Source organism: Podarcis tiliguerta (genome assembly GCF_965153285.1).
Source record: "Podarcis tiliguerta genome assembly, chromosome: Z".
In the NCBI taxonomy this organism is placed as follows: domain Eukaryota; kingdom Metazoa; phylum Chordata; class Lepidosauria; order Squamata; family Lacertidae; genus Podarcis; species Podarcis tiliguerta.
The window spans coordinates 17,720,289-17,740,544 of NC_139553.1; the positions used below are offsets into that span (position 1 = coordinate 17,720,289).

Consider the following 20,256-nt stretch of genomic DNA (forward strand, 5'->3'; position numbering starts at 1 on the left):
AACTTGGCCACTGTGGTTAGTAAATGTTGATAGCCTTTTCCTTTCCAGATGTTCATCTAATCCATCATTTTAAAGCTATCCAGGTTGGTGGCCATCACTATAGCTTGTGGGTAACAAATCCCACAACTTAAGTCTGTGCTGTGCGAAGAGGTTCCTCCTTTTGCCTCTTCTGATCCTGAATCAGTGAAACTGTGGGTGGTGGTGACAATGCCTCACAGCCTCCCCATGTTCTAGCTGCTGTGCTTTCTGCCTTGCAGTACCCAGATGGAGATGGGAACCTCGAAGTGGAAGGAGAAACTTACTACTACGAATATCCCTACTATGAGGACACAGATGACACAGGCAAAGTGGTACCACCTACGACCCCAACTACAGATACTGAAGAAGTGGCACGGGAAAGGGCTGAAACCACTGAGGTATGGAACAGGGGGCCGCAGCTGGATTGGTGAACTGGTTCCAATCCAGCCCCCTCCCCCTATTTTCAGATGCTGCACACATGGCATAGAAACATAGGCCATGTTTGAAGAAGCTTTCCCTGTGGCGTAGGGTGTAGAGATGCTATTGGTTCTCCCAGAGTGGCTTCCGAAAGCCCTTGTATTAAGATACTCTTTGAAATAACAATTTAATTCATAAGGGACACAGATGTCATCTGTTTTTACTCTTTTGACATGTTGCAGCACTAAGCCAATGGTTTAGGGGGTGAAATATCCTAGCCTTTATAAATCCTAAAGTGGGGTGTCCTGTAAGTAGCAGTGCCCCCTCTGAGATCAGGTAACAGGGCACTGCAGAAGGTCATGCCTGGGCTCAGGCAGATGTTTCCAGATGGTTATTATGTGATATTGATATACAGAACTGGATGGCTCTCTTTCTCGGGTGCCAACCCAATCCAACGTGCAAAGATTTTAGTATTATTCCTGGAACGGAACCCCCTGATTTGCCCCTTGTTCATTTACACAGGCTGAGATGGCTTTTGACAGAATATAGGTTAAATGCTCTGCAGGTGATGGGGGCACTATAGGGCTCAGAACGGCATATATAAATATTTCACGGCCATCTGCTTTAAAATGGTACAATTCTTAACAGAGTATACCCTGTGTTAGGAGAGCTTGAAGCTTGGGTGAATTAGATTGGAATAATCACTTACAGTTTCTGGAGTTCAAAGGGTTTATTTATATAGGAATATATTTACAAGATGAGTGTAGATGAGAAAGAGAAAATAGCAGGTATCTTTCTCAACTAGTCATATAGAACCATCACATTTGTTAAACAGGATTCAGAGAAGTGAGAGCCATTGATTGCACCTAAAGATCACGCTGAATAAAATGGATTTGTTGTTCTGATTTTGTGGGGGAAGTTTTGTGAACGAGTCTTTTATGACAATGTACTTACTTTGATGCTTATTTTTTTGCTTTGTGATTTATCTGTTAATATGATGAGTGTGTGGTATGGTTTAGGCTTGGTTGGCCAGAAATCAATAAACTATTCCTTTTCATATTTTAAATATCTGTTTAATTAATTAGGGGGCACAGGTATCAGCCAGTTTGATTCTTCTGACATGCTGCGGTGCTAACAGTGTAGAAGGGCATGTGTCTCCTAGCTTGTGTGCATCCTGAGAAAAGGTATCCTCAAATATCAGGTAACTGTGGCCTCTTATTTTTGTGGAAACAGGAACTTGCCCCTCCATCTACAGCATCCCCACCCATTGTGGAGAGAACTCAAGAGGAGACCACGGTGGAAGAAAGGGTAGAGGATCCACTGGTGGATGAATATAATTATGGAACCATAATTGATGAATATTACACTCCACTCCCTGATGAAGATATCAGCTATGATGACCTTGATAAGCTCCCAGAGGGCGGCGTCGAGGTGGAGGTCCCCACCAGCACAGTGATCACCCTCAACGGAACCGATGTAATTCTTTGTGGCCTCAAAACTATGATCCATGTTCTGGCTCAGTCTGTAGCCCAGGCATTTTGGGTTGTTAACCCAATCAAGTTCTACCCAGAGTAAACCCACTAGAATTAACAGGCCTGATTTTGTCATAAGGAGAACCTGCTAGATCAGGCCATTGGCCCATCTAGTCCAACATCCTGTTCTCACAGTTGCCAGCCAGATGCCTCAATGGGAAACACACAAGCAGGGCCTGAGCACAAGATCAGCACACTCTCTTGTGGTTTCCAGCAACTGGTGCTCAGAAGCATTACCATGGAGGCAGAGCATAGCCATCATGGCTTGTAGTTGTTGAGGCCAGTCAGCTTCAGATGAGTCTACTCTGTGTAGGACTAACATTGGCTACAGCCCACATTCTTGAACTGCCTCATGGGTTCTGAAGTTGTCTTTAAGTTGCATTTTAGAAAGTTGATGGCTGATGGTGGATCCTAGTAAATTGGTGATTATGCTAAGGGCCGCTGCTCTTTTGCAGGGGAACATTATGCATACCTGGATCAACACAGCTGCCTGCATTTTCAAACCTTGGAGGTGTAGCTATGCTGCTTGAGTGGGGTGGCATGTCCTCGTGATGAGTTCCTGCTTTTCAGATTTTACAACGAGAGTATTCAGTTGGGTTTCTGTTCATGTGGGGCAGCAGTCAGGCCTAATCTACAATAAATCCATAATTTAGTGTGGCAGCACCTATACTTTGGAGCTATCTTCCCTTGACATCAGGCAGGTGTCTTTGCTGTACTCTTTTTGGCACCTGCTAAAAATATTTTTGTTTGGGCAAACCTTTTCAGACATGTGAAATGTTGACAGGTGTTTTAATCGAGCCTTTAGCTTACCATTGACTTTAATTATTTTTTCAAAAGTTTTAAATAGTCATTATTCTATTCTTTGCATAAACTGCTGTAAGGTTGTTATGAATTTTGGGAAATTAATGAATCATAGAATTGTAGAGTTGGAAGGGAACCCAAAGGCCAACTAGCCCAACTCCCTGAATTGCAGGAATCACAGCTAAAATGTTCTATCCCCAAACTTATGTTCTAGAATCCTCTGCAACCAGCAACAGCTTTGGTATGCAGAAGCTTATATTAGAATGGTCCACTGATGGTAGGAAATCTGGAAATCCCTCTGGCTTGGAGGAAAAGGTCTTAGTGCCTCCTGTTTTCTGTTCTCTTCCACTTAGGATGCAGAACAAGGGCGTGAAGGAGGAGAAGACCCCAACAAGGACTTCACGGAGGAGACCCTCACAGAGTATGAAGATGGGTACTATTACGGCAACTATGACCGGACAGATTCTCCGGACATTGGACCCGGCATGCCTGCTAACCAGGACACAATTTATGAAGGGGTAAGGGAAGACTTGGTTCCTTGAGAAACGAGGAGACTGGACTTCACAGTCCATGCTGTGTGGAGGTGAAGCCAGTGCCTTGGATTAGTGCAGTGGTTCCGAAGATGAGCAGTTGTGCCCCCTGGGGAGACAGTGGGATTGCAGTGGGACTAAGAGGCAGGTGGATTCTTCCAGGTGGGTTCTTCCAGGAGCCTGGATTGCTTATTTACAATTGACTGGGCTAGAGTCTGGAGCAAAACACTTTCCTCGTTTCGTATTATGGTGGCCTAGTAAGCTGTTAGAAACTGAGATAGGTAGATAAAATGTTTTCTTTCTGAGTTGTTTTTCCTAAAAGGATCTGTTTTAAAAAATATGTAGATGTCAGAGTCTCATTGGACAGATGAGATGTTCTGCTTCTGCAACACTCTGCTTGGTGGCAATGAATGTAGCCAATGAAGTGGAGCAATGCTCATTGTTCAGTGAGTTCTTGCTTTTGTTTCCTGTGTCTGCTGCAGATTGGTGGGCCACGAGGTGAAAAGGGACAGAAAGGGGAGCCAGCCATAATTGAACCGGTAAGAGCTGTCGCTTTGCCTTTGCCTTGCAGCTGGAGAATCCATATGGAAATTGTGCAATGATAACATTTAGAAATCCATCAATTTATCAAACCAGGGCAAGGATGGGGAAACCTCAAGCCTGCAGGTCAAATGTGGCCCTCTGGGCTGCTCTGTCTGGCTCTCAGGACAGAGGGCCTCGACCCACAATCTCCTTGAGTGTTTTTGCCTATTTGGAATATGTCCTTGAGCTGTGATAATGTCTCTTGCTAGCCAGGATGGGAATGTGTTTGTGTATTTGGCCCTGCCCACACCTGCTGCTCCACCTAGTTTTTTTTGCTTCTGGCCCTGTCCACCACTAGGGTTGCCATATTTCAAACAGTGAAAATCTGGACAGAAAAGTTGTGAGCTTCCTCTCTCTTTTTTTAGTTTTGCCCAAAGTTGTTGAGCTTTTTGGGCAAAATCGCAAAGAAAAACCCTCCCACCAAATTTTTGAGCTATTTTTATTTAAAAACTGCAAAAACGGCACTGCTGACATGGGTAGCCATACGGCTGGATTTCCCCGGACATTTCCCCAAATTTCACCTGGACACTGCTGCTGACTGCAGTATTCTGGATGTGTCCAGGAAAATTCGGACGTATGGCAACCCTATGCACCATTGACATATGACCCCTGGAAGGCTGCTCTGAGTAGAACGAAGCCCATAGACTGCATAAGTTCTCAACCGCTGAAATAGTTGCAAGAGGTTCTCCAGTAACAAGAAGGGATAACTGCAAAGCAATCTGTTCTGCATTTCTGTAGTTTGGTGGCAGGGTAGAAGTCTATCCTATCTTTCTGTCTTCTCCTTTCCCAGCCTCCAAAAGTTCTCTGCCTAATAATAATAATAATAAATTTATTATTTATACCCCGCCCATCTGGCTGGGTTTCCCCAGCCACTCTGGGCGGCTTCCAACAAGGATTAAAAATACATCAAATGTCACACATTAAAAACTTCCCTGAACAGGGCTGCCTTCAGATGTCTTCTAAATGTCAGGTAGTTGTTTATCTCTTTGACATCTGATGGGAGGGCATTCCACAGGGCGGGTGGCACTACTGAGAAGGCCCTCTGCCTGGTTCCCTGTAACTTGGCCTCTCGCAGTGAGGGAACCACCAGAAGGCCCTCAGCACTGGACCTCAGCATCTGGGCAGAATGATGGGGGTGGAGACGCTCCTTCAGGTATAGAAATAAGAACATAATGGCCCATCTAGTCCAGCATCTTCTTATCACAGTGGCCATCCAGATGCCCAATAGAAAGTCCTCAAAGCAGGTGCAGACCACAAGAGCCCTCTCCCTGCCTGCAGTTTCCAGCAGCTGGTATTCAGCATTGCTTCCTCTGACCACGGAGGAAGAGCATAGTGACCCTGCTAGTGGCCATCAATAGCCCTCTCCTCCATGAATTTGTCTCATCCTCTTTTAAAGACATACAATCTGGTGGCCATGCCTGCCTCCTGTGAGAGAGAGCGCTACAGTTAAATTATGTGCTGTGTGAAGAAGGCCTTTGTTTTATTCACCATCTTCCAACACCCAGCTTCATTTGGATGTCCACATCTAGTGCTATGAGACAGGAAGGAAACTTTCATCATGACTTGCATAATACTATAAACTTCTATCATGTTGCCTCTTACAGTGGTGCCTCGCAAGACGAAATTAATTCGTTCCGCGAGTCTCTTCGTCTAGCGGTTTTTTCGTCTTGCGAAGCAACCCTATTAGCGGATTAGCGGCTATTAGTGGCTATTAAAGGCTTAAGGGATTAGCGGATTAGCTGCTAAAAGGCTATTAGCGGTTTAGCTGCTTAGAAAAAGGGGGTGGGGAGCGGAAAAAAATCTCAAGACTCGCAAGACATTTTCGTCTTGCGAAGCAAGCCCATAGGGAAATTCGTCCTGCGAAGCGCATCGAAAAACGGAAAACCCTTTCATCTAGCGGGTTTTCCGTCTTGCGAGGCATTCGTCTTGCGGGGCACCACTGTACTTACATTTTCTCTAAGCTAAAAAATCCTAAATGCTGAAACTGTTCCTCACAGGGGAGTCACTCTGACCTCCTTGATAATTTTCATTGCAATTCTGGTTGCTACAACATCTGGCTGCTGTCACCACTGTACATCTCCATATTGGATCTGACCTGGGTTCAGGACAACAGAGGCAGGAATGAAGTTGCAGAGTGCTTAGTGCTGAATAACTTCAGGCTGCAATTTGGAGATCACAATTTGGAGATCCTCCCTTAAGGTTAAAAAAAAATTCCTGCAAGGAGAAGTCTAGAAGAAAAAATCCCTGCAAGAGGAAAACTAATACAGTGGGAGGGAGCGGACTGAGCTGGATCTTTTCTCTCTGATGTTGAGGTTCCCGTCTTTTTTAAATTTGCACAGAATTGTTTATGTGGGGGGACATGACAAAACAATGGCATCTGTTACATGCAATCTCAGGTCTTATTAAATCAATTCATAGAAGGGAAGGCCATCAATGACTACTAACCACAATGGCTACATTCTACCACTGCGGTTGGAGGCAGTCAACGCTGCTTCTTGAAAGTTGCTGGAAACCGCAGGAGGGAAGAGCTGCTTTTGCACTCAGGTCCTGCTTGCAGGTTTCCCCTGTTGGCATCTGGTTAGCCGCTGTGAGAACAGGATGCTGGACTAGGTGGGCTGCCTTTGGCCTGATCCAGCAGGCTCTTCTTATGTTCCTCAGCCCAGCTGTTTCCACACCCTTTCAACAGCTATTGCCTTCTCTGTTCCATAAAAAGAAAAAAAGTAACTCTGTTTTTCCAGCTCAGTCCTCCCCATCTAACATTTTCTGTACACTAGCGACCTAATTAACCCAGTTTTTTTCCTGGCAGACCAGCCAAAGTAACAGCAACCTTGTCTGACTTGCAAAGTTGAAAGGTCTCCGTTTGCTGCTTCTCCCTGATGATTTCCCTACAAGGGGAAATGAAGTCAGAACCAACTCCTCCTCTTAACTGTTTTCTAGCTGCCTCCCATTCTTCCCTCACCCCTGTCTCTGAGGGAGCTTGCAGCTGAAACACTAGTGTGTGTGTGTGTGTGCAAAAGAGAAAAATCAGAGATGCCCTCAGCATGGAGGGGGATCTGCTGAAAATGGTTGCATAAGAATTTGGCAGCTCTGAGCAGGGTTTGAAAATGCCAGACCACCGAAAGGCTGCTAGAATGTAAACAAGACCAAATGCTTGTATTTTCTCTCTCTCTCCACTGTCCAAAAAAAGAAACATTCTGGAGCTTTTTGCTTTTTTTTTATTAATGCACTCCTTATCAGGCTTAGATGCATTCCAAGCTAGGCTCGCTGGATGCCTTCCCCCTCCCCTCTTCAACTCCACAGAGGCCCTGCAAGTCACTACATAATAAATTTACTTGAAGTTGAGGCCTTGGGTTTTTTTTGGTTGGGTGGGGGTTGCATTTCAGCTGCTTACTGTACTTTTCAGAATGGCCACTGTGTGTGCCAGTTTTCTTGAGCTCAACGTGCAGCAAGATATTGCAACCCTGTCGTTTTTGCAGTGCATGAGGGGGTTAAAAGCAGCAGCTGCTGCAGAAGAAGAACATAAGAAAAATAAGAAGAGATGAGTTGCTGGATTAAGCACCTAGTCCACCATCCTGTTCCTACAGTGGCCAGCCAGGTGCCCCAAATGGGAAGCCCCCAGGCAGGATCTGAGCAGAACAGCAACTCTTCCCTCTTGCAGTTTCCAGAAACTAGGATTCAGAAGCGATTCTGCCTCCAGCTGTGAAAGCAGAGCAGAGCCATTGTGGCTAGTAGCCATTGATAGCCCTGACCTCAATGCATTTGTCTAATCCTCTTTGAAAGCCATCCAAGCTAGCAACCATCACAGCCTCCTGCAGGAGGGAGTTCCACAGTTTAACTATGCACTGCATGAGTAACTCTTTCATCTGTCCTGAATCTTCCAACATTCGGATGCACTAGATGACTACAAGTTCTACGGTTACGAGAGAGGGAGAGAAACTCTTCTCTATCCACTTTCTCCACACCATGCAGTTTTGTACAGTTCTATCTTACTCACCTTTTGTCTCAACTACTGCACCCTTTCCTCATAGGGGAATTGCTCCATCCCCTTGATCGTTTGGGTTGCCCTTTTCTGAGCCTGTTCCAACTCTGTTATTCAAAATATGCAATTTTGTACTATTGCAGAATTCAGTTTTTAGACTGCAGAATTTATTATTATATATTTTTTTTAAAAAAACAAGTTTAGATTCCCCACTGGCCTGTTTGTTAAATGTATTGCAATCTCTTTCTCTGTTTCAGGGGATGCTCATTGAGGGCCCATCTGGGCCAGAAGGACCAGCGGTGAGTTGTAAAATATGACCTATATATTCTGTGCTTCCCCCTACTTTCTCTCACTTAGCACAACCTTGTCTCTTTGTGTGTCTTTTGACTGCTGCCTGAGTGCAGCTGTTCTCTGGGTTCAATTACTTCCATATGATGGGCATGGTTCTGCAAGCCTTGTGAGGTCAATTTGACCATGCTAAAGTAAACACATCCTTCTCATACTTTTCCTGTTCAGTGTGTGCATGCACACACACACACACACACACACACACACACACTTCCTTTTGTCTCGCAGCTAATTTTCCTTCTTTTCTTCTTCCACATCAGGGTCTTCCAGGTCCTCCAGGTACGACTGGTCCAATGGGTCAAGTTGGAGATCCTGGCGAAAGGGTGAGTTATCTTGCAAATTCCCGATGCTCAGAGCACAGAGAGTGAGCCCTAGTACAAAATGCTGCTGCTGTCTTTCTGCAAATAATTTTTCTGCCTTGATCTGAAATCACCACTAACCACACCTCTGACATTGACGGGACCGAGAAGATCAAGGATCAAAGTGACTGTGCAGGTTCACATAGGGAGATAGGTAGTTTGGGCCCAATTTCTCCATCTGAAGTTGTTCCCTAAGGAGATTCTGGCTGAAGCTGAATCAGAAGTAAATGTTCAAAAGTTGAGTTGAAATATGTTAGCATAAATCACGCAGGATGACATTCTAAGCAAATTTGATTCACACCGAAATTGGATTTCATGGGAAATGGCGGTTTCCTTTGCTGGTCTGCCAGAGCAAACTCAACAAAACTTCTTTGTTATTATTATTACTACCCAGTGTCCAAATCTTACTTGGACCACAACAATTGACATGGGTTTCTGTTGCAATACAATGCTTGCATTTGCAAGATAATGTTGTTGTTTTTTTAAAAAAAGCATGCTTAAATTGAGTTTTGAACATGCTGGAGTTTTGAGCATGCTGGATCAGGCCCATGGCCCATCTAGTCCAGCAGCCTGTTCTCACAATGGTTGGACAGTTGCCTGTGAGAAAACAGCAAGCCTGAGCACAAGAGCCCTCTCCCATTCACATGGTTTCCAACAACTGCTATTCAGAAACATTATTACCTCCGGCTGTGGCGGGCACCGCATAACCACCCTGCCTAGTAGCCATCGATAGCCCTCTCCTCCTCCATGCATTCGTCCAGTCTTCTTTGAAAGCCATCCAATTAGTGGCTGTCACTTCCTCCTTGTTCCCTGGATGCCATGTAGTTGCAGGGAGAAGGCTCCCTATGTGATTCTGACAGTGGCCAGCAGGAGGAGCTCCAGTATGCAATCTGTTTCTTCTAAAAGGATCCTCCCCACCCCTGCCATTGGTGTAATAATCTGGGATAAATTTTCTGCTCAGTTTGGATTATTTCCTGGGCTGGCAATTGTTTCCGCTTGAAGTTCAAAAGCAACTCTGGATGCCTTTCTTATGACACCTACTCTAAGCCCATGTGACATGGTTTTAGAGCTCTTGTTCAATAAACAATGCAGATTAATCTTCAGGCAGCAGTCAATATACCATGTTATATTGTGTGCGCATAGTTATATGCAACCCGTAATGCACAGCACACAAACACACATTTCAGGTTGTACCTAGGAATGTAAGATGGTAAAGAGGAGACTGAGAGGAGTTACAATTCATTGTTGTTGTTGTCTAGTCGTTTAGTCATGCCCAACTCTTCATGACCCCATGGACCAAGAGCACGCCAGGCACTCCTGTCTTCCACGGCCTCCCGCAGTTTGGTCAAACCCATGCTGGTAGCTTTGAGAACACTATCCGACTATCTTGTCCTCTGTTGTCCCCTTCTCCTTGTGCCCGCAATCTTTCCTAGGGAGTCTTCTCTTCTCATGAGATGGCCAAAGTGTTGGAGCCTCAGCTTCAGGATCTATCCTTCCAGTGAGCACTCAGGGCTGATTTCCTTAAGAGTGGATAGGTCTGATCTTCTTGCAGTCCATGGGACTCTCTAGAGTCTCCTCCAGCACCATAATTCAAAATTATCAATTCTTTGGCGATCAGCCTTCTTTATGGTCCAGCTCTCACTTCCATACATCACTACTGGGAAAACCATGGCTTTAACTATACGGACCTTTGTTGGCAGGGTAATGTCTCTGCTTTTTAAGATGCTGTCTAGGTTTGCCATCGCCTTTCTCCCAAGAAGCAGGCGTCTTTTAATTTTGTGACTGCTGTCACCATCTGCCATGATCATGGAGCCCAAGAAAGTAAAATCTCTCACTGCCTCAATTTCTTCCCCTTCTGTTTGCCAGGAGGTGATGGGACCAGTGGCCATGATCTTCGTTTTTTTGATGTTGAGCTTCAGACCATATTTTGCGCTCTCCTCTTTCACCCTCATTAAAAGGTTCTTTAATTCCTCCTCACAATACAATAGCCATCTCCAAATATCCCAAGGGCTTTCCCATGGAAGATGGAGCAAGCTTGTTTTCTCCTGCTCCGATGGGTAGGACCCAAACCAATAGCTTTGAGTTACAAGAGAGGAGATTGCTACCAAACACCAGGAATAATTTTCTGACAGTAAGAGCTGTCTGACAGTGGAATGGACTCCTTTGGAAGATTGTGAACTCTCCTTCATTTGGAGGTTTTTAAGCTGAGGCTGAATGGAGATGCTTTAGTTGAGATCCCTGCTTTGCAGGGGGTGGGCTAGATTACCTTTGGTGTCCCTTCCAACTCTTTCAGTTCTTTGATTCTGCTATGATTGGAGATATAAGAAGGCCTCGTTTTTCATCCCACTTGCATTTGTTGCATGAAGCACTATTTCCCTTCCACTACAGTTTGTTTCCCACGAAAACCAAACAACGGTTATTCATCTTGCTGTCTAGTTTGACAAAATCATGGCACATTCCTAGTTCCTCTGGGCACAGTGGTGGAGGAAGCTGCTCGGGCGCCTGGGGTAGTGCACCACAGGGGTGGGGTGCACCTCAGGGTCTCCGGGGTCTGCCTGCCTCCTCCCACTCATCTGTCCTACAGCTGGGGGGGAGGCATCAGTCAGACCGTTTGGGCAGCGCAGAGCCTGCACACGCCCAAGTCACCGCTTCTCTCCCAGGAGAGACGCACGGCTCAGGTGCGCTGCAGGCCCCGCGGTAAGTGCCGCCTGGCATTTTGTCACCCCCCTCAGTGGTGACATCCGGGGCGGCTCACACCCACCGCATCCCCCTTCTTCTGCCCCTGTCTGGGCATATGCTGGTGTCCAATGGTGGGAAGATAATTGTGCACCTTAGAAATGCAAACATGCAGGGATTCAATTTGTGTGAGATTGTATGGGAAAAATACGGAATAACAGACACAATCCTGCTTAAAATGTATATAGGAAGTGCAGTGTAAGCGATGGAAGTCAATCAATGAAATTTTATTATTATTTTCATATTGAGATATCTGAAGAATAAACTTGGAAGAAATTCTTCCAACATTTCTTCTTCTTCTTTTCTCTTTATTTTTTCTTCTTTCTTCTTTTCTTCTTTTTTCTCCTATGTTCCTTTTTCATATATATGTGCTTATTTGAAATATATATGTATGCATGTATTTGTAACATTTTGCTTATATTTTGTAACAATCATGGAGGGATTCAGAGACCTACTGGGTTTCCTTAGTAGATGAGTATTACTGTCACATCTGTTTTACAGCAATTGATTTAGGCCTGACACCTAGTGGCATCCTTGCAACACTGCAAGGATTTTCTGGGTGATTCTTTTAGACTTTCTTAAAATTGAGCTGCACTGAACATCAGAAAAATATATTTCGTTTATTTTAACCTTTCATTGAGTGCGTGGGGAGCGATACAAAACCCTCCCTAAAAATAAGTTATTTAATTGATGCTTTTGGGAGAGATTGCACCGTACCATATTTACAAGGTGCAGGTAGTCCCCCCCCCCCCCGTTTAAAGTATTTTAAACATTTAAGGCACTCTCTGCAGCTTCTCAAAGACTGCAATTCCTTGAACATCTTGGAAATGATGCCGTCTCACATTGCATTGAGGAAGTGTGGCCAGCAGGGGGCAGTGTGTGGCTCTTTCCACAAATGTCTGCATTCCCTGGTTGATACCCAGTTTTCTTTCTTTTCTTTAATTTTTTTTTAAATCAGCATCCTCCCTCTCCTAAAATTTCAAATTTTAGAGAAATTCCTCTCTCTCTGCTCCCAGAAATGAGGAGGAATCTCATCCGTGCTTTAGCTGAAGCAGGCCTGGGTATATCATGACCTCAGAGAGATAATTTTTGGGCTTCTTTGTTTCTGATCAGATTTCCCTTCTGTCTGGTTCAAGACAACGTGCAACTGTTTTTTCTAAACAAATAAGTATGCTTTGCATCTATTAAAGACACAAATCCCTTTATTTTAAAAGAAAAAAGGAATATGGTGCTCATTCATGACATTGCAAAAGTATTTTTAAAAATCACAACAAATGCTCCGAAAGAGTTTAGGAGAAGAGATTGCTAGATCAGGCCAGTGGCTCATCTGGTCCAGTGTGCAAGCAGATTCTGAGCACAACAGCACTCTCTCCACTTGCGATCCATCCCTGGGATTCTATAAATTACACAATGGTGATGTAATTTAAGTAATTAATTGTGTAAGTCGTGTAATTTCACCACAGTGCATAGTGAGATGAATAGCATAGTTTCTGGTGGAAGACGCATTGCAGTGGAATGGAAACAGTCCTGGATGTGATGAATACAGGGTGGAATATGATGCCTTTGTACATCCCTGGGAGAATAAACTTCATTATGTACTGGAGTTCTCACCCTGGGCCAGCAGGGGGATACTGTAGATAGTTTTCACTCAGGTCCACATATACAAATAAGGGATTGAAAGTGACGTTCAGTGATTGGATAGTTACAGAAAGTTGTTACAGTTGCGTGTAATGGAGCTCTATATAAGCAGGCTGGCTGAACCATTCAGTTTAGTTCTGTTCTGGCCTGTGAATAAACAAGAGCTGTTGAAGAATCGCTGTGTCTTCTGATATGTTCACCCACAACTTAACAAACTTCATTCTGAATCCTCTAATAAGAACTGATCATACCATTGGTCCATTTCAATGGTGCATTTCAATGGGGTCCAAATGTCCCTGTTTTCCAGGGACTGTCCCTTTTGTATGGCATCCAAGACCCCTATTTTTGTCCAGACCTACAAACCTGGCCAATCACCTTGCCCCAAGAAAGATGCAGATGGAGGAGAAAACGCAGGCTTTTGGCCCAAAGATTTCCATCTTTGTCTACCAACCCAATAACCCCTTGGGCAGCAATAGGCCAGAAAAAGCCATGGGTGAGACCTGGCCACTATAAAAAACATCCTGATCAAGTTGTGCTCTAGTCTGAAAAATCAGGCAATTGCTATAATTTGGGTGAGGGATTTGGGGAAGGGCAGAGTATCTGCTTTGCATGTGCAAGGTCCCAGACTGAATCCCCAGAAAAGAGACCTCCTACTTGAAGCCCTGGAAAGCTGTTGCCAGTCAGTGTAGGAAATCTTGAGCTATCTGGACCCAAGCATCTGACTTGGGATAAGATGGCTTCTTACATTGCTATTTAAATCTGCCCTTGATTTGGAACCATAGGGACTAGAACCTTGTTTATTTTTATGGGAAGGGATGTAGCTCTGTGGTAGAGCACTTCCTATCTTCTCAAGTTCAATTCTGGCATCTTCAGGTAGGGCTGGGAATACCCCTTGCCTGAAACCCAGGAGGGTCTCTACCAGTCAGTGCAGACAACCCTGAGCTAGTTTGACCAGTGCTCTGACTCTCCGTCCTTTGTTCACATTATCATTTGTTTTCTCCCGGGGCTTCCTTCTGCTCCCAATCCTGTTGAGGGTTGGGTCTGTGAAACGGGTGGCACTGAGCTATTGCTTTTCCAATGCAGCCTCTTGTATTTACGACTCTTCGAGGGCCCAGTAATAATCTTCCCCACGGTTGTGACATGACAGATCATGAAAGACTCAGCCATGCAGCATCAATCCTGCCTTGTAAGGAAGTCAATACTGCAGCTTGTCCTTTCGGAAGGGGCTGGGGCAGGCAGCTCCCTTGGTGGCTCCACCCAGCTGTGGGCCTCGATTCCCTCTGACTTTGTTTGGGGAAGGAGGGACGGGACTTGCACTTCAGGGCAGAGGAGGGAGAGGAGTGGGATTTGTTCGGTCTGCTTTTCGAAATAACATAAGAGTTCCCGGTGGATCTTCTGGTTGGCCACTGTGAGAACAGGATGGTGGATTAGATCAGCCCCCTTTGGCCTGATCCAGCAGGGCTCCTCTTGTGTCCTGAAGTAACATTTGTGAGATGGTTTATAATTTAGTGGATAAAGGAAGATTCACTATAACAGGGGTCTCCAAACTAAGGCCTGGGGGCCGGATAAGGCCCGAGGGACTCGTTTATCTGGCCCGCAGAGACCCCTGCTGCCTGCTCTTACCGGTGCTGCTCTGCACGGCTGCCCACTTCCGGGTCAGAGGAGCACCGGAAATAGTTTGTGCGCATGCGCAAGCGTTATTTGCGCATGCGCAAGCATGTGTGCATGCACAAGCATTATTTCTGGTGCACATCCGGGTCAAAGGAGGCCTGTGCACATGTGCACAAGCTATTTCTGGTGCTCCTCCGACCCAGAAGTGTGCTGGAAATAGCATGTGTGCACAAATATGGGCACGCCCTCCCCCACCCTCCAGCCCGCCGCGCAGTCGGCGCTGGAGACACTGGCCTGAGGCATGGTAAATTTGACCCCTGATCTATAAAATTCCCTCTGCTTCCCACCACTTTTCCTCTCTCAACCAGAAAGGTCCCAAAAGGAAGAGAGTAAGCACTTGGGTCTCCTCTCCACCTGACCGCTGCATCCTGCAGTCTCTGCAGTGTTAATAAACCCAAAATAGTTGCATTGTCCAAAGTTTTTAACACCTGTTCTATGTTCTGTTCAATTTGCAGGGGCCTCCTGGACGAGCAGGCCTGCCTGGGGCAGATGGTTTGCCAGGACCTCCTGGGACTATGTTGATGCTGCCGGTGAGCACCCATTAACTGGCAATTTTGGCGCTTTGCAACTACAGTATAAAGACAACTTTTTTCACACAGGCATTTGCTGTTACCTGATACAGCATCTTAAGGTCATTTGGCTGTGTGGAGGAGAATTCCAGTGACTGTCAGTGGGGGGAAAGACCTGACGGTTGTAAGATGAGGTGGCAGAAGATTATTAGACCAGGTGACACACACATCTTTCCTTTACAATCAAAATGTAAATCTCACAGCCACTTGAAACAGCAGGTGTTGGGGTTTTTTGCCCCCTACAATGTCCTGTTGGGAATGGTGCTACCAATCTACTCTCATTCCCAGCAGCCCTCCAGAAGTGAGATAATGTTGTCCTTCCCACCCCACCCCAAAAAAGGATGTCATTCTCCAACTGATCCTCTTCTTTATTCTTTCTCCACTTCAGTTTCGGTTCAGCGGGGGAGGTGATAGCGGCTCGAAAGGCCCCATGGTGTCTGCTCAAGAGTCCCAGGCGCAAGCCATCCTCCAACAAGCCCGGGTAAGTGACAGGCGCCACTTTGGCATGTGGGACACTGGGCCAGCTTCTCTCTACTTCGTCCGCATGGTGGTGGATGGCATAAAAGCAGTAATGAAATTTGTGTTCGTAAAACAACTACGAAATATATCACCCATCAGCTGATGAGCTCTGATTCCTGCATTGCAGGGGGTTGGGCTAGATAACCCTTGGGTCCCTTCCAACTCACCAATTCTATAATTCTGTGCTCAGCTGAGTATGCCAGATATAGCTGGATCACCCTTCAGGGAAAGGCTGTGTGAGCAGGGGAGGTTTAGGCAGGCACCTGCATGACATTAGTGTAGACATCTGCTTGCTGTTTGCTCAGGGTGCATTCCAAAAGGAAGGTGCCACCATGCTAAACACCCTGCTTTTAATCAATGTAAGATGACTCTCAGGAGCATACAGCAACCCTAAGAGTGCCTCTCCTGAGAATTGAAGTGACTAGGCAAGAATACACAAGGTCAGGCATTCCTGGGCAGGGTTGCCAGGTCAGAAACTTACCAGCCTCTGAGATTTCAGGATTCAAACCCTGAGACTTGGGGGAAGCCCCAGGTGATGTCATTGCGGTGGACCCTGGAGACAGAGGTTAATAGAGAGCAGAAGAGGGCAGGCCCAACCAGAGTGTCTATGCTATAATTTGCAATGGTCTCTTGCCTGGCTGAAGTTTGCAAGCTGCATTCACAGTCTTCCTTTAAAATAATAATAATAATAAAAAGAATCTCACCCATAGTCCCTGGAGATCATAGAATCATAGAGTTGGAAGAGACCACAAGGGCCATCGAGTCCAACCCCGAGTTAATTGGAGAGGGAGCCGGAGGAAGGCAACCCTCCACCACTTTGTAGCCAGGTCCTGGTGGGCTGAAGTTTGCAAACTGCATGCACAGTCTTCATAATAATTTTTAAAATTATTATCAAAGGCACTTCTGTCCATCTGGAGATTCAAGACCTCCCCCTGCTACCTTAAGGGGGCCAGGCAAAGAGGAAAGTTTCAGGTCAGACTAGGAGGTCTGGTGACACCATTCATGGAAGTTTGTAGAACAGTATTGTCTGGCTCTGGAAGTCACTATTTTAGCATTCAAGTGGCCTGCTCAGATCCTAGGCTCAGGGAAAGGGCCATAGCTCAGGCACAGAGCATCTGCTTTATAAGCAGAAGGTCCCAGGTTCAGTCCCCAATGGCATCTCCAGGTAGGGCTGGAAATTTCCCCTACTTGTGGCTCTAGAAAGTCATTTCCAGTCAGCATTCCTGGCATTTCCTGACAATATGGAGTAAGATGGACCAAGGGTCTGACTCTGCATAAGGCCTCCTACTTACCTCAGCCCCTGTATTCAGAACTATGAGGACTAGAATCTTACTTTTTAGGGGATGGACCACAGCTCAGTGCCAGGGCCCGAGCTTTGCATGCAGAAGGTCCCAAGTTTGATGCCAGGCATTTCCAGTAGGGCAGGAAGAGACCTCCTATCTAGAACTTTGGAAACACAACGTCAGTCAGTGCAGATTGTACTCAGCTAGATGGACCAATGCTCAGACTCAGTGTAAGGCAGTTTTCTGTGTTCTGTGTGGCTCCATGAAATTTAAGCCAGGTATCAAATCCCACCGATATCAGCTAATTGTTATTTGCTTTTCACTTTATATATATTTCTCCATACTTTGGATTTGGCTTCCTAAGACCAAAGCAGTGACTTTCCCCCCATTGGCCTTTTAATGGTGGAGCAGTTTAGTTAAACTCACAGCACACAGCTCACTAAATTATCTTGCACTTCTCTCCGCCGCCGCCCCCCCCCCAATGCATTATGATTGCAGCCCTTGGTTGGATTTTAATTACTGGAGAACACAGATAATTACAGGTCTTTTAAGGGATTGAATTCTTGCAATGGAACAAATTTGTCCTGGCGACGTTATAAAGTGCGGACAGGCCCATTACCTGCCAAAAGATTTATTGACTCTGGCCTAGCTACATGACTTTTTAATTAGTAGTTGAAAACAAAAAACAAAAAAACCAAAGATCCCTAGACTGTGACAATTTCTGAAGTTCTGGATCCTTGCTCTTTTCATAGAGGGCAGCGTTCCCCAACAAGGCACTCTGTAGGTGTTGTTGGAATCCAAGTCCCATCAGCCCTGGCCATTGCCATCAATATTCAGGGGTGATGGGAGTTGTAGTCCAAATAAATATATAGGGAGCACCAGGTAGCAGGAAGCCTGGCATCAGGGTACAAACAAGGAGCTGCTATTCCTAGATCTGCTCTTTAGTCCCAAGATTCTACTCCTGTAAATGTCGCATTTACCTATTTATTACGTATTTACCGTATTTTTTGCTCTATAAGACGCACCAGACCACAAGACGCACCTAGTTTTTGGAGGAGGGGGAAAAAAAATTTGAATCTCAGAAGCCAGAACAGCAAGAGGGATCGCTGCGCAGTAAAAGCAGCAATCCCTCTTGCTGTTCTGGCTTCTGGGATAGCTACGCAGCCTGCATTCACTCCATAAGATGCACACACATTTCTCCTTACTTTTTAGGAGGGAAAGAGTCTTATAGAGCAAAAAATACGGTATTTATTCCATAAAATGTATGTGCCGCACGATTGTAAAAAGAATCTCAAAGTGATTTTAGAAAAAGATAAACTGATAACAATTCTTACTAACAAAAGTTAACCATAATAATTTAAGACTTTTGAAAAGCTGAATTAACAATAAGTATATATATATATATATATATATATATATATATATATATATATATGCGGTGGCCCCTGTAATAGCGTCAATTCCATTGACCAAAGTGATCAAAATAAAAAAAATTCCCTCCAGTAGCACCTTAGAGACCAATTAAGTTTGTTATTGGTATGAGCTTTCATGTGCATGCACACTTCAGATAACTTGGTCCCAAGTTGTTAAGGGTGTTATATGCTAATGGCAACACCTTGAATACGGCCCGGTAGCAGATCAATAACCAGTGCAGATCTCTGAGCACAGGTGCTACGTGGTGACAAGGCCTTGCTCCTGTCAGCTATCATGCTTCAGTATCCTGCACTAACTGCAGCTTCCAGATTGAGCAAAATGGAAGCCCCCACATATTTATCGTCAACACTTTCACCAAGTCCAAAATACTATATAATGTATTTATATAATGAAATCAATAAATACTGGTTGGTTAATATGAAAGGAAAAGATTCGTAATTGCAAAGGCACATCCATGGAAGACAGTTTTCAGAAGAGTTCTAAAAGAAGGTGTGGTTGGTTTCTGCCAAACTTCCACTGGCAGGGAGTTCCACTGGGCAGGGCCTGCCACACTGAAGGCTCCCTGTTTACCCCCCACCCCACCCCAGTGCTTTCTTAAGGCTTAAAAAAAAAAGTCCCAGCTGCATTCTGATTTTATCATTTTAACTGACAGTTGTAATGGGATAGCATATAAATTGTCTAAAAAAGTAAAGCCGCTGGGTTTTCTAACCAATGCTTTTCCTACGCAGAGTAGACCCCTCAAAATTAATGGAAATGACTACCTTAGGTCGATTCATTTCAGGGGCTCTTCTCTGAGTAGAATTTAGCTGGGTAACAACCCAGAGAAATTACTTCTGAGTAAACCTAATTCGGAGAGCACCACGTGGCTTCACCACTATTAGCAAGCTATGTCCTCTGGTTGGCATGCAACTCTAGCAAGGTGACAACTGCAAGTGCCATTTTCATACCCTCTTTTCTCTCTCCCCCCCCCCCCACAGTTGGCGCTGAGAGGACCAGCGGGCCCAATGGGTCTTACTGGAAGGCCAGGCCCCATGGTAAGTAAGCAGTGCAAAGCTCGCTATTTTATATCTTTCTGTATACATAAAAACCTGAGGCTGTCATCACGTTCTGCCGTCTGCAGCAGCAGGCAGGAAAGTGAGGAAGTAGCGCTGGTGGCTCACCTTTCAGCAAGCAGGTAAAGGTGCTTTGAATGGTGGTTCAGCAAACCACCTCTCCATTTTAAAGGGGGTCTGGAGTTTGGGACAAGCTGTGAGTAGAGGGGGAGGGGCTTTGAGAAGACTACTAGAGGAGCAATAAGAGACAATCTTGGGACATAATGTTCTGCACCCACCTCCACTGAAGGCTCTAGGTGTAAATATGTGTAAAACAAGCTGTGTTTCTTAAAGACACTAGTCTCTCCTGTGTCCTGCTTTCCCAATGGAAGCACAAACTCTGGGTAAACATCTGTAACCTCCTGGAGTCTTGTTACCACCCAGCAGAGATTGGGAGTGGCATGTAACAATACGCATGGGGATGCAGGGGGGATATGCGCATTACGATGCACACGTTGGTGCAAATGATGTGCATTGTTATGAGTGGGAAATTGCTTGCAAAAACTGGTGATTTGGGCATGGAAAGGATGCCAAAATCACCAGTAACCATCAGCCAGGAATGAGGAGAGTTGGCTGGGGTGGGGTGTTGGGGTGGGCTAAGAATTTACTGATTAATTTTTCAGTTCGTTCCTTTTCCCTTTCTTTCTGAATATTCCTCTTCTCTTAGGGACCCCCAGGCAGTGGAGGCATAAAAGGTGAATCAGGAGACATGGGACCGCAGGTAGGTTTGTTTGTTTGTTTGTTGCATT

The 20,256-nt window shown here is 45.3% G+C and overlaps 1 protein-coding gene across 3 annotated transcripts in view; it reads left to right on the forward strand.

Moving 5' to 3' along the window:
- Window positions 1-20,256, forward strand: part of COL5A1 (collagen type V alpha 1 chain) — a 180,704-nt gene that overhangs the window by 80,382 nt on the left and 80,066 nt on the right. For all 3 annotated transcript variants that reach the window (XM_083423334.1, XM_083423336.1, XM_083423335.1), the window contains exons 6-15: window positions 258-416; window positions 1,669-1,911; window positions 3,122-3,286; window positions 3,781-3,837; window positions 8,117-8,158; window positions 8,468-8,530; window positions 15,067-15,141; window positions 15,569-15,661; window positions 19,394-19,450; window positions 20,175-20,228. In XM_083423334.1, coding sequence (XP_083279460.1) covers window positions 258-416; window positions 1,669-1,911; window positions 3,122-3,286; window positions 3,781-3,837; window positions 8,117-8,158; window positions 8,468-8,530; window positions 15,067-15,141; window positions 15,569-15,661; window positions 19,394-19,450; window positions 20,175-20,228 — 1,008 coding nt within the window. The remainder of the gene's footprint in view (window positions 1-257; window positions 417-1,668; window positions 1,912-3,121; window positions 3,287-3,780; window positions 3,838-8,116; window positions 8,159-8,467; window positions 8,531-15,066; window positions 15,142-15,568; window positions 15,662-19,393; window positions 19,451-20,174; window positions 20,229-20,256) is intronic.